We start from the raw sequence: 22,792 nt of genomic DNA, 5'->3' as shown, positions 1-22,792 counted from the left end.
ATGCCACTGTATTTAAAAGCAAATGGATTTTACTCTAAGTCTGGCGAGTCGATTCAAAAGACCCAACTTGTGAGCAGGAATATGGACAACGTTGGAGGAAGATTCTTAAAACCATTTGACACGTTTTATCTCTCGCCACTCATGTTTTAATGATTTTATATTAAAGACAAGGATGAAGTTTAATGCAGCTACATAAAAATAGAGAAACCTCGTTATACCCTAACGAGCTAACTCCCACCTGGATTTTAGCGAAGTCTCCAGTGTTGGAAACTGAACATCAGCATAATTACTGTGGGATTAAAATCAATTACATTTTTTTTTAAATGTACTCGTGTTGCACAATCATGGTTTTGAAAAATCCTGGAGCTGGTGACGTGTTCAGACACTGACTGAGAGGTGCTTTTACTTTTACTCAGCTGCAACACAGATGTCTTAGTCATCAGATCTATTATTCTCTCCACATTCATTCAGTGGATATGAGCAATCATATGCTCTGATTGGCTATTCTAGTACTAGGATATCAGCTCATATACCATGAGTAGAGAAAAACAAAATGGCGGAGCGTGTTACTGAACCAACCGAGGACGAAATAAAAACTCTGCTCGAAAACAAAACCCCCAAAAAAGGCAACAAAATATGGGATAAAAGATCTTTATTTTTCAAGAATTATCGCATTTTCACAAATTGCTCCCGTCATTTCGCCGGTTTGCTTACATTCTAAGTGGAAATGATTTTGTTGGACGTTTTGTATAAAGCTTTTATTTACTGAATTTGCCAAAAACAAAAATGCTCCATTTCTGAAAATCCAGTGACTGTGGATAGAATAAAACAGTTATTCCACTCAATCTCTTCGTACATGGATTATAGCTATCAGCTCATGTACGACTCGATTGAGTGGAATAACTTCATTACCTGTACTGTAATCACCAACTAATACAGTTCACATACAGATTAATGTGAACGTTCAGTGCTCTGCTGCAGTTAAACTGAGTAACGGAGAAACTTTCTCCACCCACACACACGGAGTTGTCCATTAAACTGTAAATGGAGAAGGAAAGATCTGATTCCTCAGCTGAAAGGAAAATATGCATCTTTCATTCCATCTACACACACATACTACATGCCACGTACATGTAACCGAACCTGCAGTAATAACGAATAATAATACGGAGTTTCTTTAGTTTTATTCTGAGTGAAGTTCAGCATCGCTATAGCAACATTACTGCTGCATCACATCCCATAATAACGACATGCAAACACAGATAAAAGTATAAAACAGCTTTAATCTCAGAGTTTAACAAAAATATGACATCATCACTCAGTATGTGTGATAAGATCTCACACACACACCCCAAAAAAAGAAGAAACATGGGGGGGTTACAAGGAAATGAACAGCGCCCTCTGCTGGACCTGCTGCAGCATCACTGACCAGAAACTACACACACAGTAATAAATATGATGAGGGTGATACTGGCGCTGTCTCCCCCTGCTGGTGGTCTCAAGTACTGCTGGCCTGTTCCGTTTTCACACTGTAAACACACAGAAGGTGTTCATCACCAGCTTCCTCCTGTTTATTCCTTTCACTCCACACTGACACATCTACAACACTGTGTGTGTGTGTGTGTGTGTGTGTGTGTACCTTTTTAAGTCATGTTTATCCGAGTTGATCTCCTTCGCTTTCTCCTCCTCCTTCACTTCTGCAAACCGTAACACAGAAATTACTGATTACAATTATTATTATTATCTACTACTTAGACACAGTCCACATCTGATTGGCTGGCGCTGTTTTGATGACATCACCATCATACCTCCTTTCTTCTCCTCCCCGTCCTTCCTGTCGTCCTCCACCCGTGCCCGCTTCACTCCCTTCTTGTGATTGGCCACGTTCCTGCGTCCCCCCTCCCCCTCATCCTCAGAGTCCGAGAACTCTTCATCACACGCAATCCTCTTATCCGACGCTCGGACTGCACGCACACACACACAATCAAATAAAAACATGTAACTCTTTACAGTTCCATAACGTGTATGCTAATGCTAATAGCATGCTGGCTGTTATTGTCTTGCTGTTGTGTGTGTCATACTGGACATGCGTTTGTCTGGGTCCTCCGTGTCCTCGTCTGCAGTGTCATCAGGAACACTGTCCTCTGGAATGGGCTGCATCTGAACCCCGGGGGCGTGGGGTAACATGCGCAGGTTCTCAAAGAGACGCTGCCTACACACACACACACACACACACACACCCATAATACATCTATAATAATGCAATAATCTTCAGTGATGTAACTGTGAATTCTATTGTGTGTTTGTTTTGTTGTGCGAGTGTATGAAAGTGTTCACAAAATGATAAATTCTGAGCGTGTTGATGGGAGTGAATGGATGAATGGTTCATGTTCTCACTTAATCTTGTCCATGTACTCCTGCGTGTTCTGGTTGGTCATGTTAGACGGACTGATGTGCAGCTTAAAGTCCGGACCAAAATATTCAAAATAATCATTATACGGCAACTCTGTGGACACACACACACACACACACAAACTTAGTATTATTCAGCATTTATAGGTCTGTAATACCACAGAACACACACAGTACCATCAGGGATGTCGGTATCCAGGGCGACGGCAGTTTCATAGGTCCAGCAGCGGGCAACATTGCGAATGGTGTAACCCCCTCCCCCCAACATCAACAACGGCAGATTAAATGACTTCATATACTCCACACACTTCGCATGACCTGAGAAAGAGAGAGAGAGAGAGAGAGAGAAAGAGAGCGAGAGTGATAATGTGACTGAGTGAGATCAGTGCACGCGTGTGTGTGTGTGTGTGTGTGGTGTGTGTGTGTGTATGGATTATACTGGGGCAGCAGGTTACAACATCAACAGGAAACAGGCCAGAGAGGTGGGGCTGCTGGGCGTGGTCTGTTGACATGATATTAAGGCATGGACTGTAAGTACAGTCAGGGGATGTGGTGCGTGCGTATGGTCTGTGGGTGTGGCTGGAGCGCGGCGTGTACGTATGGTCTGTGGGTGTGGCTGGAGCGCGGCGCGTGGTCTGTGGGTGTGGCTGGAGCGCGGCGCGTGCGTATGGTCTGTGGGTGTGGCTGGAGCGCGGCGCGTGCGTATGGTCTGTGGGTGTGGCTGTGGTGGGGGCATGGCCTTTGCAGCTGTTTGTATGCAGTGAGTTTATCGTTAATAAACACTGGGTGTGTGTGAGAGCAGAGTGGTGTGTGTGTGTTAGCGTTAGCAGTGTTAGCATTAGCGCATTACCACGGATGGTGAGGTTGAAGCAGCCAAGCCGGTCTCCTGAGAGAGAATCAGCTCCACACTGCAGCACCACAGCACTCGGCTGATACATCTCCATCACCCTCGCCATCACCTAAACACACACACACACACACACACACACACACACACACACACACACACACACACACACATACACACACACACAACTTTAAAATTAGTGTGTTAATTATCACAAACCCTGAACACTGAACCATAAAAAGTCACTGTAAATCCTTCAGACCAAACTAACCAAAACCTCAATCCCCTAAACGCTAACTAACTAAACCATAAACACTAACTGTGTGTGTGTGTGTGTGTGTGTGTGTGTACTCACAGGTTTGAAGATCTGTTCATACGAGTCATCATCTATTCCATCTCTCAGAGGAAAATTCACTGCGTAGTATTTACCTTTACCTGCACCAATATCCTACACACACACACACACACACACACACACACACACACACACACTGCATAAGCGGAACACAAGTAGTAATTGAGTGTGTTTGTGTGTGTGTGTGCGTGCCCATACCCGCAGGTCTCCAGTTCCAGGGAAGTACTCTCCGTACTTGTGGAAGGATACGGTCATGACGCGGTCAGTGGTGTAAAATGCCTCCTCCACACCGTCGCCATGGTGAATATCAATGTCGATGTACAGCACCCTCTGGTGGTACCTGATAGGATGAGCAGCGTGTGACATCATCATGACACTCACCAAAAAAACCACACTGACCCTTCACTGTACCCAAACCCCAGGTGTGCTCAACACCACTGGCCAATCACAGATGAGGGGGTGGGGCTTACTTGAGCAGCTCCAGTATGGCGAGTACGATGTCATTAATGTAGCAGAACCCGGACGCTTCTGACTTCTTAGCGTGGTGTAGACCTCCAGCCCAGTTCACGGCAATGTCCGTCTGCTGACGGTTCAGCTTCACCGCACCAGCTTCTCACACACACACACACACACACACACACACACAAAACCGGAGTGTGATGTATTGAATCAGAAATAAGGATTGATTGTGACTGAAGAGATCACTGACCTGCTGAACCTCCTGTAGAGAGCTGACAGAACTCAAACAGTCCATCAAACACTGGGCAGTCCTCGCCCACGTTAACTACACACACACACACACACACACGCCAAGAAAAACAGCACAAACTACAGTCACAGCATTATTAGGCCATTTATTTTTTCATAATTAAAGTTCTTAAAATTTTTTGGAATAACTATAATGACGATGATTGAACTAAAAATAAAACAGCTATCTTCACACATTTTCTTATTTTTAGGCAAGTAAATGAGATGGAGGAGGACAAATTAAAAATAAAATTCAGGAAATAATTGTACAGATGAGATTTAAAATCTCCAGAGTAACACACCCACAACACCACTCCATACATTCAGAATCAGAATCAGAAACACTTTAATTGCCAGGTATGTGGACACACACAAGGAATTTGACTCCGGTTCACTTAGCTCTCATAGTACAAAACAGATAAAAAAGCATAGGCACAAAATCAAACAAACAAGCAAACAACAACAACAAAAATAGGTGCATAGTGCAAAGTAATCCAGGTAAGTCAAGTATGGAATAGTTAAATAAAGTATACAGTGAGCACAGAATGACGGTATAAGTGTTCAGATATTTTGCAAGTGATATTACTGATATATGAATCTGTATTTTAGCTGTTCATCACAGAGACAGCCTGAGGGAAGAAACTGTTCTTGTGTCTGGTTGTTTTTGCATACAGTGATCTATATCGCCTCCCTGAGGGGAGAAGATTAAACAGATTGTGACCAGGGTGTGATGGGTCCGCAGAGATGTTACCTGCCCGTTTCCTGACTCTGGACTAAAAACAATTTTCTCTGCAGACCTTATTGTCCGTTGCAGTCTGTTCTTCTCCTGGTTGGTGACTGATCCAAACCAAACAGTGATGGAAGAGCAAAGAACAGACTGAATGATGGCAGCAGCTCCTTAGGCAGGTTGAGCTTCCTGAGCTGGTGCAGAATGTACAGCCTCTGCTGAGCCTTTTTGATGATAGAGACTGTGTTGGTCTCCCACTTCAAGTCCTGAGAGATTGTGGAGCCCAGAAACCTGAAGCTCTCAACGACAGTCACAGTGTTGTTGGTGATGGTGATGGGCAGCAGACTGGGGGGGCTCCTCCTAAAGTCCACTGTCATCTCCACAGTTTTGAGCGTGTTCAGCTCCAGATTCCTGAGGAAAGTGTGTGCAGCACTGCTGGGCCTTCAGGGACACACCCACTGGGCCAACCGCTGCATCTTTTGGCTGCTCAGACTCAACAAGCTCCTCATTTAACTCCATCTGAAAATACTCCGTTATGAACGCTCTCTCTGGACAGGCGGGCTCTCCTGCACCGATGTGTGAGACGTCTGCTGCTCAGAGTTCAGCTCTTGTTTCCCCGTTACATTTCTGACATCTTCAACATCTACATTTTTTGTTTTTGACATAAGGTTCGCTAACGTGTCACTTCCTTTTACGATGTGAACGCTTTTGCTGTTGTCCACACTGATATTTACTGTTACTGTATCCATTAGGGCTGTAACGATATACGTATCGAAATCGCGATACGCAGAGCCACGATCCGTATCGCGATACAAGAAGGCAGAATCACGGTACACCCTTTCAAACTTCTCCTCAGCCCAAAAACAGAGGCGCTTCCAAACTTCAATTTATGAATACTTTACTTTTTATTTAAATTACATTTTAAACTTACTTAAATTACTTTTATTTTTTTATATCTATTAGTAAGTCGTTTTTTCGCCGACCTGCGACAATCTTCTGCGAGTCACGCAACGTCCACACTCGCCACTGGCAGAGCATTCGTTTCTTTTAAGCGGTCGCCATTCTGGTTGCGAAGCAGGGAGCGAATCTGTAAACAAGCAGCTCATTGGCTGGCTAGGTGTGCCACAAGCCAATCACAATCACTTGACCGGAAAGGCATGCAGTGTTGCCAGATTGGGCAGGTTTAGGTGCTTTTTGGCTGGTTTTGAACATATGTTGGGGTGGAAAACGTTAGCAATATCTGGCAACACTGAAGGCATGTCTGCTTGGGCGTTAGCAGCAGTTACATTTTGACACACGAGCAACGTTTCACCATAAAAACTCCGTAATTTCCATCTGTTTTCCGCGATCACAGAAAATCATTGGCCCTATGAGAGTGAGACAGTGAGAGAGCCCCCCCCCCCCCCAAAAAAAAAAAATCTTAACGGATTTACACGATTTGGAAAAATGACTTTTTCAGAACCGAAAAAAACAGAGCTTCCGGCTCAACAGTATTATTTTGAGAAATAAAACAATCTTTGGATATACATTTGTTCATTTTTGCACTCATTCTCTGCAGTGGTCTGAATTATTTGTTATTAAATAGTTAATGTAAGTAAGTAAGTGTTAATAAGTCAAATTTACTACTTTAAAATTTTTTTTTTTAAAAATCGTGGGCGTATCGAATCGTGGGTCAAAAATCGCGATACGAATTGAATCGTGAGTTGGGTGTATCGTTACAGCCCTAGTATCCATCGTGGAATAATGCGTGGAAAGACCACGTTAACTTCACGGAGATTTCCAGTAAATACTACGTGTGCGCGTTTCCCCCACAGGAAATAAACTTCAGCTGTAAACACAAATTTGTTCAAATGTCATAAAATTTGATGCCTCACTTCTGAGAGCGCATGAACCACGCAACAAATATGCTCAGTTGTAAATATCAATCCTAACTTTTTATTCGTGTTATTTATTGTTCTTTTTACAGACTCAACCTTTGATGATTGAAATAAAAATAAAAACCATGAGAGCTCTTATTTACTGATTGGGGATAAGTCACAACCTTCAGCGGGTTCTCTCTGTGTGTGTGTGTGTGTGTGTGTGTGTGTGTGTGTCTCACAGCGCTGCATCTGTTTGCTGAACTCGGACATGTTGTCTGGTCGGATGGAGCGCAGGAATTTGATGTAATCGTCGCTGTGATACTTCGTCATTTCATCTGCTGTTGCTTTATGAGGCCTCTATAACACACACACACACACACACACACACACACACACACACAGTAAATGTGCGGGTCTGAGTGTAATGATGTGTGTGTGTGTGTGTGTGTGTGTGTGTGTGTGTGTGTGTGTGTTACTGACGTAGATCTCCATCTTGCGGTACAGGCCGTAATTCAGCAGCAGGTTGTGCGTCATGCGGATTCGATGAGGCTTCATGGGGTGACCCTGTCCGTAATAATAATTACCAATATCACCTATAACACAAGAAAAACATTAAGTACCTTTAAAACATTAACAGATTCAGAAACACTTCTACAGACTGCACCTTCAACTTTATTATTAATATTTAATTAATTCACTTATTAAATCAGTTAGTGGGGGCGGCACGGTGGTGTAGTGGTTAGCGCTGTCGCCTCACAGCAAGAAGGTCCGGGTTCGAGCCCCGGGGCCGGCGAGGGCCTTTCTGTGTGGAGTTTGCATGTTCTCCCCGTGTCCGCGTGGGTTTCCTCCGGGTGCTCCGGTTTCCCCCACAGTCCAAAGACATGCAGGTTAGGTTAACTGGTGACTCTAAATTGAGCGTAGGTGTGAATGTGAGTGTGAATGGTTGTCTGTGTCTATGTGTCAGCCCTGTGATGACCTGGCGACTTGTCCAGGGTGAACCCCGCCTTTCACCCGTAGTCAGCTGGGATAGGATCCAGCTCGCCCGCGACCCTGTAGAAGGATAAAGCGGCTACAGATAATGAGATGAGATGAGATAATTTCAACAAATAATTAACATTTTATTATGAATGTAATACTTCCCAGCATTCTGCCTGATATTATTATTATTATTATTTATTTCATGTTTTCTGATTTTTTGTTCAAAATTCAATGAAGCGTATTTCTAATCTTATTAATATATTTAATTATATTAAAAGTTTATATATAAACAAACAGACAGATAATGTTCAACATCAGCTCTAAATAATTGGAAATAATTTGAGCCATTTAAATATTATTTATTTATTTATTTATTCACTTTTAAGTTGTAAATTATTAATTTATGAATATTTTCCATTCAGGTTTATTAGATAAAATGACCCAAGATCATTAGCATCAATACAAACACATTACAATCTGCTGATTTAACTCGTTAAGTCGCTCTAAAAATTTTACTATTTTCAGGAAATAAACTTTAATTTATCTCGATATAATTCTGAGGTAATTAAACATCAACAATCTTGATTTTCCGTTTACTCATTTGTTTTGGGATGGTGTTTTTTCCCCTACCCGTTTTCGACAAAGCCCCGCCCTCGGCGTTAGGATTGGCCAACCCGTTCTACTTCCTGATCCGGTATTGGCTAAAGCTCTGATAGGCTGTTGATTCGACGAATCGCTCGTGAATTGGAACTACACGCAAAGGACGTGTCAAAATACGGGCGGGGAAAAAACTCCGCTTTGTTAGCTGTGTTAAGTTAGGCTAGGCTAGGCTAGGCTAGGCTAGGCTAGGCTAAGCTAAGCTAAGCTAGGCTAAGCTAAGAACAAATGCTCACCATCATAATAATAGCAGACTTTCTTCTTCACCGCGCCGTGCAGAGTGAACGCCATGTTTATAATCCTCAGAGAGAGAGAGAGAGAGTATAAAGCTGAGCAGAGTAAAGAAAAGAAATTGAGGAGTGGGCGGGGCGAATGCAAATCAGGGAGGCGGGGTCTCTCTCTCCACTCCTGAGGGCCAGTGGTCCTCTTTTGCCCCTTTTCCACCAAAGCAGTTCCAGGGCTGGTTCGGGGCCAGTGCTTAGTTTGGAACCGGGTTTTCTGTTTCCACTGACAAAGAACTGGCTCTGGGGCCAGAAAAACCGGTTCCAGGCTAGCACCAACTCTCTGCCGGGCCAGAGGAAAGAACCGCTTACGTCAGCGGCGGGGCGGAGTTGTTAAGACCAACAACAATAACAAGACTGCGAAAGATCGCCATTTTTAAGCGGCGAGAAGCAGCAGCTGTACAAATGCGAAGTCATCCATTATTATTATTATTATTATTACTGCTGTTATTGCTGCTGCTGCTTCTTCTGCGTTGTTTTTGCTTCGATATTTGCGCCAAGGTTTATGCAAACGTAGCGACATAACTGACGTATACAGCGACATAATGACGTATACGACGTAATTGTAGCAGCCAAAGTAGAATTCATATAGATGTGAATTACAATTTATGTTAAAAAGTATAAATAATTTCATTTGAATTTGTAATTTCATATAAGTAGTTTATATCATGATTAAAATGATGAATAATATGTGGCAAGGTTAGAATTAGAATTAGAAGAATTAGAATTAGAATTCATATGCGAAGAATTAGAATTCCATAGGAACGGTCTCACGCTTCTCATTGTAGATTTTGAGGATCCGTGGAAGAGAACAGTTTTTCTTAGCTGACTCTCTGCATCTTAGAACCTTTGTAATTGTTAAACCGAGGATTAAAGTTCAACTTTCAAGACGTTTCAAGTGGATTTATTGTATATGTATATGTATACTGCTCCTACTTATTCAGGTGACATTGGGCATACCTAACAACCTGTGTTTTCTTTCTCTCTCTCTTCCCCCCCCAATCTGTCCCTCTGAGTTACATGTTGATCCTGGGATTGAGATGCTGGCCTCTTCTGCCCCTCGGACCTGCTTGATCCATCCTGGTGCCCTGTGTCTGGTCGGAGTTTTATCGCCCCGCTCCTGTGAAGGACGGCCCCATGAGGACAGTTGAGGGTTATACCTGTTAAAACTGTTAATATTATAGTCAGGCTGTCTGTTGTTGCCCAAATGAGGATGGGTTCCCTTTTGAGTCTGGTTCCTCTCGAGGTTTCTTCCTCATGTCGTCTGAGGGAGTTTTTCCTTGCCACCGTCGCCACAGGCTTGCTCATTGGGGATAGATTAGGGATAAAATTAGCTCATGTTTTAAGTCGTTCAAATTCTGTAAAGCTGCTTTGCGACAATGTTTATTGTTAAAAGCGCTGTACAAATAAACTTGATTTGATTTATTACCAGGCACATGGACATTGAGAGTGGAAACAGTTACTTTGGGTCAGAGACTTTGTCAGTGTAAGCTATAGCACTTTTCTCAAGGTCTCACTAAGAACAAGCCTCTACAGTAATGACGTGTCTTCCCTTAGCACCGCGAGCTATGGAAAAGCAAACTGGTTGTCAGCTGGCTCGCAAGTTGAACGAGTTGTGAACCAGCACCGGCCCCGAACCAGCCCTGGAACTGATTTGGTGGAAAAGGGGTACTTGTGAACCGATCCACACTGCTGATTCACTCTTATGATGTCACTTCCGCTCAGAGACGCGAGTCTACAGCATCAGTCACAGGAAGTGAATCCGAGAGTCAGTGGAAGGGTGCGATAGTGATGCTGAATCTGAACTCGATCACACTGTTCCATTGGTTCTCATTATGGTTCTAACCAATCAGCAATGAGGTCACATTACAACAAACCACTCCAATATGTGTGAAAACTAAACACACTCTGGTGATCACGAACAATGAAAACGCTGAAGAAAAAAAGATTCGCTGTCACAACAAGTCGAAGGTGACTTGGTCATCGGATCACCCAGCATCAAATCTTCGAGGCGAGGTGAGAAGCAGCATTTTGTGAAGTATATCAGTCCAATTTCTCCATCAATTTTCTTCAAATACGGCACTCAGCGTGCAGAAGAACACACCATTTTACACTGTTTTTTTTTTTTTTTCAAAATTTTTGTGGGAGCATGCCCCTGGGAAACCCTAGAAGGACGCGACTGTGCTGCACAATCTGATCTACCACTTTTCATTCTCTGGGGGTTGGCAAGTCTGCAGTGATGCTGAACCTCTCCTGCTCCTCAGACCTGCCTGATCCATCCTGATGCCCTACTTCTGGCTGGAGTCTCATCACATCGCTCCTGTGGAGGACGGCGTCCATATGGACAGACTAAAGACACACTTAGAAGACGCTCTGGACTCTTACAGTTCTGCTCTGATGGTTTCGGACACCAATCCACATGATAACTTTAGGACTGCAGGTGTCATGGACAGTTTTACACTCAAGTCTCCATCAATGAACAGTTTATAACTTCAACAAAACAGACTTCCTGTTAAACTATAATGAATTTCCTGGTTGCGACTCTATAGGACGCAGTTATAGAAGTGAGTTATTATAATCACACTGTCTGTTATCACCCAGATGGGGACGGGTTCTGTTTAGAGTCTGGTTCCTCTCGAGGTTTCTTCCTCGTGTCGTCTGAAGGAGTTTTTCCTCAACACCGTCACCTCAGGCTTCATCATCAGGGATAAATTTATTAGTTAATACGTTTAAAATTGATATTTTTCTGGAAAGCTTCTTTGTGACCATGTCTATTGTTAAAAGCGCGATACAAATAAACTTGACATGACTTGAGCTGTGTGTTTGTGAGCATGATGTTTGAGCCGTGTGTTTTGTCTGTAGTAGGGACACTACTGTGAGCTACTGTGAAGTGATTCCTTGGTGTGTGTAGGTGATGGTTGGTGTCCAAACAGAGCTACATTTAGTCGTTTCTTTTTTGACTGAGGCAGAGAGCTTTTCCATTGTTATGCAGTCAGTTGTGATGTTTTTCTAATGTATGATATCAACATGATTCTTTGATTACCAGTTGGTTAATATGGTTTTCTTGTCGATGATTAGTGCTGTAAGAAGAACCGCTGTACTCTCCCTGGTGATGTTGATCCAGATGAGTTGCTGAGTAAGCGGAGTGAAGGGGACAGTGGGACGGTGTGATTTAGAAAACGAGACATTTCCTGACTGATTTTACTCCTGAAGTGTGTAACTGCTGTGCAGTCCTGTATGGCATGTACATCATCATCTGGTGTGTTTTGTGTGCACAGATGTTGGATTCCCTGTAGTCTGTGTAGTGATTTCGATGGATTATTCGTGCAGTATCAGGTGTAGACTGGTGTTATTAGTGATGTAGGACATGGTTTGTAAGATCTGTGGGTGTGACTGCTAGGTTATCTTCCCGCAAGATGGTAACTGTAGAATTGGATTTGTTTATTCTGTTGTATATTTTGGACAGGGGCGGCACGGTGGTGTAGTGGTTAGTGCTGTCGCCTCACAGCAAGAAGGTCCGGGTTCGAGCCCCGGGGCCGGCGAGGGCCTTTCTGTGCGGAGTTTGCATGTTGTCCGCGTGGGTTTCCTCCGGGTGCTCCGGTTTCCCCCAAAGACATGCAGGTTAGGTTAACTGGTGACTCTAAATTGAGCGTAGGTGTGAATGTGAGTGTGAATGGTTGTCTGTGTCTATGTGTCAGCCCTGTGATGACCTGGCGACTTGTCCAGGGTGAACCCCGCCTTTCACCCGTAGTCAGCTGGGATAGGATCCAGCCCGCCTGCGACCCTGTAGAACAGGATAAAGCGGCTACAGATAATGAGATGAGATTTTGGACAGGACTTTAGTTGGTGGTAATACATTCAGAAGTTCTTATACTAAAGGTCTCATGTGTTGGGTTTATTTTAGGTTGATTTTGGAGCATATGATGGATCTGAGTCAAAGAAATCCAAAGAAACGTTTATTTTCTAGTCCATGGTTCTCAGCTAGATATGGAATTGATGTAAAGGTGTTGTTTTGACATGTGTTTAAGGCGCATAATGCCTTTTTCTACCCATGTGGAGATGTTTATCTTCCGGGGGTTTGAGAAGTCGCAGTTTAGCGATATGGGAGTTTGGTTAGTTGCAACAACAACAACAACAACATCATCATCATCAATAATAATAATAATAATAATAATAATAATAATAATTTGACTGTGTGAGCCTCTCATTTGGGGACACGTGTCTGTTTTTATGGCCAGCTGAATGTCCTTCCAGTGATCTGGTAAAATTTCTGATTGTACGGCTGGAAGAACACTCGGAGTTTGTCCAGAACAGCTGGATGAACATGTGGATGCGTGCGGCCTTTACTTCCTGCGAGACACCTCCTGCCCCGGTGCCGCTCGGAGTGGAGGCAATAGAACCCACGCGTGGCGTTGAAGTACAGGTTGTCGCGGCTGATCTGAGGTGTCAGGTTCAGGAATCGCTCAACCATCTGGAGTTCTGGGAGAGGATCTGAGATCAGCTGGTCTCCATCCACGACGTGGAGCTGCTGTACCGGGAAGAACTGGAGCCAGTGCTCCAGGTGTTTGGAGTAGATGCTGGTGCTCACAGCTTTGTACTTCGTGTTCACCCTGCAGATGGCGCTGTCGATGGCAAGCGACTCGAAACTCGGGTATGTTTTGTTTTTCCGATGCTTGCCCTCCAGGACTTGTGCATAATCGGAGATGGCACGAATGACGGGATCACGCACGATCACCAACAGCTTCACAGACGCATTCATCCCGAAGATCCGTTCTGGAACCTTCTCTGTGGTGAAGTAGGCGGGGCTTTTCTCAATTGTCACATGATTGATAAGGGAAAGCGGCATGCGGCTGCGGTACCAGGCAAAGCCCCGCCCATAATTCTCATCACTGTCGAAGAAGTGCACTTCCTGTGAGGCCTTGACTACTGCAGGGTGCAGACCGAGCATCTCCAGCAGAGCTCGAGTCCCTCCTTTTCTCACACCAATGATGATGGCGTGTGGAAGCTGCTGTACCAGGCGTCCTCTTGTGACTCCGCCCCTGCGCTGCTCATGCAACACACCCTGTTTATGCTGCACTGGAACACCAGCAGGGCATGATGTGTTCTGAGTGGGACAAACCAACTGCACTCTGTAGGGGGAGCAGAGAGAGATGCCATTATTACAAATTTATTTCCATAATACACTGAATTAAAGCCAAACAAAACCCAAAAATAAACTTCTTTATACTGACAGATAATATCCATACAAGACATGTTCGATTATTAATTTGTTCATATTTGTACCCATACACACTGTAATCCCGCTATAACAAACTCCCTGGGGAACGTCCAAACAGTTAGTTATACCGGCAACTTCGTAATCCTAAAATGGAGCCACTCGACACAAACACTCACATTATATGCAAAATTTTAGGCACATTATCCTCCTAATGAATTTCTTCTCCTGAGTCACTATCACAGTTCACTGACTGAGGTAAAGGATCACAAACGGAGGCGATGATTTCTTTGTCTGTTATGGAAATAATGGAGGTAACCGGTGTATTGTTGTCAATGCCCACCCACTCACTCGCAACGTTTTCTTAATCTTCACCATTCACGTGTTCAAATCACCAATGATGACTATTGCACCGCAGAGTGGGGTGGGGCGGGGCGGGGCGGGGCAGGGCGCGAGTTTATAAAAACACCACCGATGCGCTTTAACTAGGTGATAAGTTTAGCGGTATTAGCAGTCATTTTGTCCTTTTATAGATCCTTTGATCACTGTTCTCTATAATTGTTAGTGATCAACACCAAAGCGAGGCTCATTAAGCCTTCGTTTTATGGCGCTAACATGTATTGTTAACTTGACTGCGGACTCGATTACTTATTGTTTGTCTCGGGGGAAGAGGAGCGCATGGCTCAGTCAGTGCGTTTACATGCACATAGAGAGAATCGAATTTCTGCCGTTGCTCGACTGAAATCGAAGTTCAAAATGCCATGTATACACCTTAATTCGGCTGAAATTGAACCGAACTTGATTTCTCGGAATCGAGCTACACGACCTAGATTATGCGATTTCTGTCGAGCTACTTGGTGCATGTAAACCCTATCGAGCTACGTATTCGAGCTACTTACTTCAGCACTGCCCCTTCCGGAAGTGACGAGTGACGAGACCACAAGCGGGAAACACAACAGCCTCGGTCGGCATGACAACAAATCATGACAACGGCATGAATCTTTTCTTTTTGTGGCATTGTTTGCACTGTTAAAATTTAGCTCACTTACTGTATCACCAAATACATCTGTACAACTGTTGCATAGCTGTGAATTGTGTACATAAACAAGTCATTGTATTTGTGTGTGTATATATATATATATATATATATATATATATATACATGTCCAACATCTGAAGAATGTCAAAAAAAACAAAGCAATTGAATTTTTGTGTGTTTATTAAGACATAAGTTAAATTGTAAGCAAAAAAAAAGTATTTTTTGTAAGCAAAAAATGGACTTTAGAAAAATATACAATTGTGCAAAATAAGTTGTCTTACGAAACAGTGGTCTGCGCAGGACAGTTTGTAGCCATACAGTCTGTTAGAGCAAGCCGAACAGCTTGAGCACGGAACTTGTGAACACGGAAATGCCAGTGTTGCCAGATTGGGCGGTTTTAAGTGGAATTTGGCGGATTTGAACATGTTTTGGGCTGGAAAACGTCAGCAGTATCTGGCAACACCCCAGTGATAACTTTGTTTATACTCTTGAATAGCTCTTCTTCATGACGACAACCGGAAGTGTACCAACACGATGGGGCGTGTAGCGCCACCTGTGGCTCGGGTGCACAATGTACCTCACACAATAGCTCGATTTCCTTGTGTGCATGTAGGATTGGATTTCTCTGGCACCCCTGCTGGGACCCTTAGCTCGATTACCGACAGTAGCTCGATTTGGATGTGCATGTAAACGCACTGAGTGTGTCATGAAAAGTCAGAACCAGAAAGGCAATACACAGATACAAGGCTTAGTAACGTGAGACACTCAGTACAACACGTACACTTCACCCAGTCTGTGTGTTTAAAGAGTCCTAATCAGCGAACGCTGTGATTGCGCTCTAATCTGGAACAGGTGCCTTGTACTGTAATTAATCCTAATGATGCTTGGAATGTGCAGCACGTGTGGACTTGACACAGTGATGTTTTTAATCTGAAGACTCCAACTTATTGTCATTAAAGGCGGGGACACAAACTTAGTGTGTTATATGCGAAAATTCATCGTGAGTGAGTTTGTAATGGCAGGGTTACACTGTACTGTGTACAGATTTTATTTTAAAAGAAAAACAATGTCCCTGAGCGCTGCCATCTCACTCTCTCCAAGGTTCAAATATCGCACTCTGAGTACAAATTACGCGAGAGAATCCAAGATTGTGATGTCACTTGCACGCTACATGACTTAGCGAGGCTGAGATCTAGCGGATACATCACTTCTACCGCTCTTCTAAACTGCTGTAAACAACCCTGAAGATGCCGAGTGTCAAACGTTTTGATGTAAAACTAAGCCTGATCATTGTAAAAGGGAAATGTTTTTTGCCCTCCTCGAGCCTATAAAGGACAGTGAAGAAGCAAGCGGTAAAATGGCTGCATTTCATCACTTCCTGTATTGCTGGAATCACTTTCACCACGTGTTTCTTCCTCCTGGCTCATATTCCAGTTCAGATATATACAGTTTAATCGCTTTTTGTTCAGGAGCATTCTCCATGTTTGTACAACAAAACTAAAAAAAAAACCCAGAAAATTTCTGGTCGATGGCTCTGTCACGAAGGTAAATGGTGTCCTAGTGGGAAAACCACATCCCAGGCGGATATCCGGTTTCAGTGTAAATGGCCACGCCCAGGGAAGCCGATTCTTATCAATATCACATCTTTCAAATGGATCAATTGTTGTTATAAAGTTTTATTTTTAATTAAAACATGTGTGGGGGCACGTCAGGGCACTTGGTGTGATCAGCAAACACAGTTAATGTTTTGGGCATTTTGGCTTTAAGGTGCTGTTAAAGCTCACCTGTCCAGGTGACCCAGGTGTGTTATCAGGTAGAGCAGAGTCCCAACTACCAGGCTGCCGAGCAACAGCTGCTGGAGCAACAACATCTCCTTCCATCAAACACACCTAAACACACACACAGACAGACACACACACACACCGACTGTTTGCTAGCTGCACAGAGTCGTCACTCAGGGTCCACTATATCGAGACTCTGTCTGTTCCCCGAGCTAAACAAAAAAGTAGAAATACTCAGAGAGTTTGTTCCAGTAACCCTCATCTATCCATCTATCCATCCATTATCTGTAGCCGATTATCCTTTACAGCAGGGGTGGGCAATTATTTTTTCCATGGGACACATGAGAAACAGAATTTTGTGGAGGGCCGGACCAAAAGGCTGAACTAAATTCTGCATAATATTAATTGTATTTCTTTATATAAAACAATAAGTAACATTGTTTTTACAAACTGCTAAGACTGGTAAGAGTATGGAAAAAAACGAGGTTGCCTTACAAAAAAATTCATTTATTCAATCAAATTTCCCAAAACAATGGTTAACAAAATGTGAACGTTTGTAACATATTTTTTTTTTTCAGTCACATTCACCACAAAACACAATAAAGACATCACAATATTGTCTTTCTACTCCAAATATCAAGCAAGATACATCATATTATAATAATGATGCCCACATTTGTAGTCTAATCACCTCATTTGGTGTTTTTCAGTTTTTCGGATCTGCTCTCCGCAAACTAAACACACGGCTTTATCTCTGACTTCAGTAAATAAATACTTAGCAGTCCATGTTTTGTTGAAAGCCCTGCATTCGGCATCTACCTTTCTTCTTTTTGCGGACATTTTGGGGGCGAAAGTCTTCTTATGACCTGCTCGCAACAACGTCGATTCGGTGTAGGTATCAGATCTACAGATCGGCTCGGGCTCCGGCGCCTGCTGGTGATGTCACACTATGTGATTGGCTGGACCGTTTGAAGGATGATGTACAAGTTTGTGGTTGGTCTGAACAAATTACGGAAGTAGTTATCGCGGGATTTCATGTCATGTTCATGTCGCGCGTATTGCGTTTTTGTTGAACACAACTTCAAAATAAAAGCAATGCACATTCAGTCCATGCATGAGGTAAAATTAGAAAATACATTTATTTTTTAATTTCTAATTAACTTTACGCAGGCCGGTCAGAATGAACAAAGACGGGGTTCACCCTGGACAAGTCACCAGGTCATCACAGGGCTGACACATAGACACAGACAACCATTCACACTCACATTCACACCTACGGTCAATTTAGAGTCACCAGTTAACCTAACCTGCATGTCTTTGGACTGTGGGGGAAACCGGAGCACCCGGAGGAAACCCATGCGGACATGGGGAGAACATGCAAACTCTGCACAGAAAGGCCCTCGCTGGCAGAAAAACTAGTTCATGCTTTTGTTCCCTCCAGGTTGGATTACTGTAACACCTTATTGTCTGGATGTTCCAGTCGGAGCATAAACAAGCTCTAGTTAGTTCAAAATGCAGCAGTGAGAGTCCTTACTAGAACTAGAAAATATGACCCCATCACCCTTGTCTTATCCACACTGCATTGGCTCCCAATCAAATTTCACACAGATTATAAAATACTACTATTGACCTGTAAAGCACTGAATGTGCGGATATTCTCAATTCACTGAATTGAGAATATCCGACAAAAAATTCAAACTACTAATTTAAGGTTAGACAATGAAAGTGACCTTGTAGTTAACAATATAACTGTATCAGATCATCAGTTAGAATGTTTTACTCCCCTTAAAGAAACTGAATTACTTTCATTAATCTCTACATCAAAAGCCTCAACTTGCGTACTAGATCCCTTACCGACACATCTATTCAAACAGATAATGCCTGGAGTAATTGAACCGCTTCTAAAAATAATAAATTCTTCTCTTATGATTGGCTATGTACCCAAATCCTTTAAACTAGCAGTTATCAAACCCCTGATTAAAAAACCTGACCTTGATCCCTGTCAGCTGTCCAATTATCGGCCAATATCAAACCTCCCCTTTATCTCCAAGATCCTTGAAAAAGCTGTGGCACAGCAGTTATGCTCATATTTACATAGGAATAACATCCATGAAATGTATCAGTCAGGATTTAGACCTCATCATAGCACAGAGACAGCACTGGTTAAAGTAGTAAACGACCTACTGTTGGCGTCTGATCAGGGCTGTGTCTCGCTACTTGTGTTGCTTGACCTTAGTGCAGCATTTGATACCATTGATCATTCCATTCTTCTGGATAGACTAGAAAATGTTGTGGGAGTTAAGGGAACGGCCCTCTCCTGGCTCAGGTCTTATCTAACTGATCGCTATCAGTATGTTGATATAAATGGTGATATTTCTAGACGTACCGAGGTAAAGTTTGGTGTTCCACAAGGTTCTGTCTTGGGTCCACTGCTTTTTTCTCTATATATGTTACCTCTGGGCGATATTATTCGTAAACATTGTATTAGTTTCCACTGTTATGCTGATGACACACAGTTGTATGTTTCTGCAAAACCTGATGAGAGACACCAGCTTAATAAAACTGAGGAATGTGTTAAGGACATTAGACACTGGATGCTTATAAATTTCCTTCTGCTTAACTCTGACAAGACTGAAGTACTTGTGCTAGGACCACATACAGCTAGAAGTAAGTTTTCTGATTACACAGTAACTCTGGATGGCCTTTCTGTTTCTTCACGTGCAGCAGTAAAAGACCTCGGAGTGATTATTGACCCCAGTCTTTCATTCGAAACTCACGTTGATAACATCACCCGGATAGCTTTCTTTCATCTCAGAAATATTGCAAAGATAAGAAATTTAATGTCATTGCATGATGCAGAAAAACTAGTCCATGCTTTCGTTCCCTCCAGGTTGGATTATTGTAATGCCTTACTGTCTGGATGTTCCAATAAGTGCATAAACAAGCTCCAGTTAGTTCAAAATGCCGCAGCAAGAGTCCTTACTAGAACTAGAAAATATGACCCCATCACGCCTGTCTTATCCACACTGCATTGGCTCCCAATCAAATTTCGTATTGATTATAAAATACTACTATTGACCTTTAAAGCACTAAATGGTCTCGCACCACAGTACCTGAGTGAACTTCTGCTCCTCTATGACCCGCCACGCCTACTTAGATCAAAAGGTGCAGGCTATCTGCTGGTACCTCGTATAGTGAAGGCTACATCAGGGGGCGGAGCCTTTTCTTACAAAGCCCCACAGTTATGGAACAGCCTTCCAAGTAATGTTCGGGAATCAGACACAGTCTCAGCATTTAAGTCTAGGCTGAAAACACATCTGTTTAGTCAAGCCTTTTGTTAATGGTGTTTATGAGGTAAAGGAGTAGATCTGGAGGGTCCTCAGACATAGAGTGTTTTGGTAAACTGGGATGTATGGATGCTGTCAGTCCCCACTCGCTTGCTCACTCGAGTTTGTTGACAGTGTAGTGGCTGGCTGCTTTATGTCCCGGGGCCCCTCATGCCTGTGTTACCTTCTGGCTCTCTCCTTTTAGTTATGCTGTCATAGTTAGTTGCCGGAGTCCCTGCTTGTACTCGGTGCAATATGTATACTGTTCCTACTTATTCAGGTGACATTGGGCATACCTAACAACCTGTGTTTTCTTTCTCTCCCCCCCCACCCCAAATCTGTCCCTCTGAGTTACATGGAGTCAACAGGAAATCTTTTGGTGGAGACGGTGGGGACCTCAACTGGCTATCGTAGCCTGCAGGGAATCGGCCGTCAGACATTCTGTCGCATGTCCCAGACCCGGTGAAATGTAACTGAATTGTCTTGGCCAGCCCTAAGGGTCCCATCTGCATCTCATCATTGCTGAGGAGTGTGCTCCCATCACCCAATCAAGCATCCAGCCAGAGCAGGTCATGATATATTTTACCATATTAACATGCCATTGTTGTGTGTTATGCCTGATGTAAAGACTCTCGTCTCTGCGAGCCTACCACACAGATTTAATACTTGTCATTTTTAGGGCATACCTAACAACATGTTTTCTTTCTCTCCCCCCCCCCACCCATCTGTCCCTCTGAGTTACATGTTGATCCTGGGATTGAGATGCTGGCCTCTTCTGCCCCTCGGACCTGCTTGATCCATCCTGGTGCCCTGTGTCTGGTCGGAGTTTTATCGCCCCACTCCTGTGAAGGACGGCCCCATGAGGACAGTTGAGGGTTATACCTGTTAAAACTGTTAATATTATAGTCAGGCTGTCTGTTGTTGCCCAAATGAGGGTGGGTTCCCTTTTGAGTCTGGTTCCTCTCGAGGTTTCTTCCTCATGTCGTCTGAGGGAGTTTTTCCTTGCCACCGTCGCCACAGGCTTGCTCATTGGGGATAGATTAGGGATAAAATTAGCTCATGTTTTAAGTCGTTCAAATTCTGTAAAGCTGCTTTGCGACAATGTTTATTGTTAAAAGCGCTGTACAAATAAACTTGATTTGATTTTGATTTGAATGTTCTCGCACCACAGTACCTGAGTGAACTTCTGCTCCTCTATGACCCGCCACGCCTACTTAGATTAAAAGGTGCAGGCTATCTGCTGGCACCTCGTATAGTGAAGGCTACATCAGGGGGCGGAGCCTTTTCTTACAAAGCCCTAAGCCATTTGTTAATAGTATTTATGAGGTAAAGGTGTACAACCCTGATTCCAAAAAAGTTGGGACAAAATACAAATTGTAAATAAAAACGGAATGCAATGATGTGGAAGTTTCAAAATTCCATATTTTATTCAGAATAGAACATAGATGACATATCAAATGTTTAAACTGAGAAAATGTATCATTTAAAGAGAAAAATTAGGTGATTTTAAATTTCATGACAACAACACATCTCAAAAAAGTTGGGACAAGGCCATGTTTCCCACTGTGAGACATCCCCTTTTCTCTTTACAACAGTCTGTAAACGTCTGGGGACTGAGGAGACAAGTTGCTCAAGTTTAGGGAGAGGAATGTTAACCCATTCTTGTCTAATGTAGGATTCTAGTTGGTCTTTTTGTCGTATCTTCCGTTTTATGATGCGCCAAATGTTTTCTATGGGTGAAAGATCTGGACTGCAGGCTGGCCAGTTCAGTACCCGGACCCTTCTTCTACGCAGCCATGATGCTGTAATTGATGCAGTATGTGGTTTGGCATTGTCATGTTGGAAAATGCAAGGTCTTCCCTGAAAGAGACGTCGTCTGGATGGGAGCATATGTTGCTCTAGAACCTGGATATACCTTTCAGCATTGATGGTGTCTTTCCAGATGTGTAAGCTGCCCATGCCACACGCACTAATGCAACCCCATACCATCAGAGATGCAGGCTTCTGAACTGAGCGCTGATAACAACTCGGGTCGTCCTTCTCCTCTTTAGTCCGAATGACACGGCGTCCCTGATTTCCATAAAGAACTTCAAATTTTGATTCGTCTGACCACAGAACAGTTTTCCACTTTGCCACAGTCCATTTTAAATGAGCCTTGGCCCAGAGAAGACGTCTGTGCTTCTGGATCATGTTTAGATACGGCTTCTTCTTTGAACTATAGAGTTTTAGCTGGCGACGGCGGATGGCACGGTGAATTGTGTTCACAGATAATGTTCTCTGGAAATATTCCTGAGCCCATTTTGTGATTTCCAATACAGAAGCATGCCTGTATGTCAGTGTTTCCCAACCACTGTGCTGCGGCACATTAGTGTGCCATGAGAGATCATCAGGTGTACTGTGGGACATTATCCAATTTCACTTAATTGTTCCGAAAATTATTTATTTACTGCAAATAATTTGTCTTCGTTCGTCTATGCCAGCGATGTATAGTGACCGGCAGAACAATTAAATACTTTTCCAATAGATGGCAGCAGGTAGCTAATTAACCTGTGTATGTACCTGTTGCCA

General features: G+C 43.3%; 2 protein-coding genes across 2 annotated transcripts; both read right to left on the bottom strand.

The window, feature by feature from the left end:
* Window positions 1-1,263: 1,263 nt before the first annotated feature.
* Window positions 1,264-9,101, bottom strand: LOC132876228 (histone deacetylase 2). The gene is made up of 14 exons (XM_060913496.1): window positions 8,819-9,101; window positions 7,428-7,540; window positions 7,187-7,304; window positions 4,324-4,398; window positions 4,085-4,223; window positions 3,813-3,954; window positions 3,615-3,707; window positions 3,263-3,371; window positions 2,590-2,730; window positions 2,398-2,506; window positions 2,082-2,212; window positions 1,809-1,964; window positions 1,640-1,697; window positions 1,264-1,529 (listed from the first exon to the last, which is right to left on the bottom strand). The coding sequence occupies exons 1-14, from the start codon at window positions 8,871-8,873 to the stop codon at window positions 1,499-1,501; spliced, it is 1,470 nt and encodes a 489-aa protein (XP_060769479.1). The 5' UTR covers window positions 8,874-9,101; the 3' UTR covers window positions 1,264-1,498.
* Window positions 9,102-13,091: 3,990 nt separating this feature from the next.
* LOC132870955 (heparan sulfate glucosamine 3-O-sulfotransferase 5-like) lies at window positions 13,092-16,996 on the bottom strand. The gene is made up of 2 exons (XM_060904988.1): window positions 16,902-16,996; window positions 13,092-13,992 (listed from the first exon to the last, which is right to left on the bottom strand). The coding sequence occupies exons 1-2, from the start codon at window positions 16,985-16,987 to the stop codon at window positions 13,092-13,094; spliced, it is 987 nt and encodes a 328-aa protein (XP_060760971.1). The 5' UTR covers window positions 16,988-16,996.
* Between the last annotated feature and the right edge of the window lie 5,796 nt (window positions 16,997-22,792).

This window comes from Neoarius graeffei, chromosome 2 (assembly GCF_027579695.1).
Source record: "Neoarius graeffei isolate fNeoGra1 chromosome 2, fNeoGra1.pri, whole genome shotgun sequence".
In the NCBI taxonomy this organism is placed as follows: Eukaryota; Metazoa; Chordata; class Actinopteri; order Siluriformes; family Ariidae; genus Neoarius; species Neoarius graeffei.
This window is presented reverse-complemented; position numbering and strand designations above follow the sequence as displayed.

Bases quoted from the DNA above. Each gene is read 5' to 3' on its own strand.
- LOC132876228 (XM_060913496.1), bottom strand. From the start codon at position 8,873: ATGGCGTTCACTCTGCACGGCGCGGTGAAGAAGAAAGTCTGCTATTAT. The intron at 7,541-8,818 runs GTGAGCATTTGT...CTTGTGTTATAG, and splicing joins AGTCTGCTATTATTATGATG to GTGATATTGGTAATTATTAT. The intron at 4,399-7,186 runs GTGAGACACACA...GTGTGTGTGTAG, and splicing joins CAGCAAACAGATGCAGCGCT to TTAACGTGGGCGAGGACTGC.
- LOC132870955 (XM_060904988.1), bottom strand. From the start codon at position 16,987: ATGTTGTTGCTCCAGCAGCTGTTGCTCGGCAGCCTGGTAGTTGGGACT. The intron at 13,993-16,901 runs GTGAGCTTTAAC...CTCCCCCTACAG, and splicing joins CACCTGGGTCACCTGGACAG to AGTGCAGTTGGTTTGTCCCA.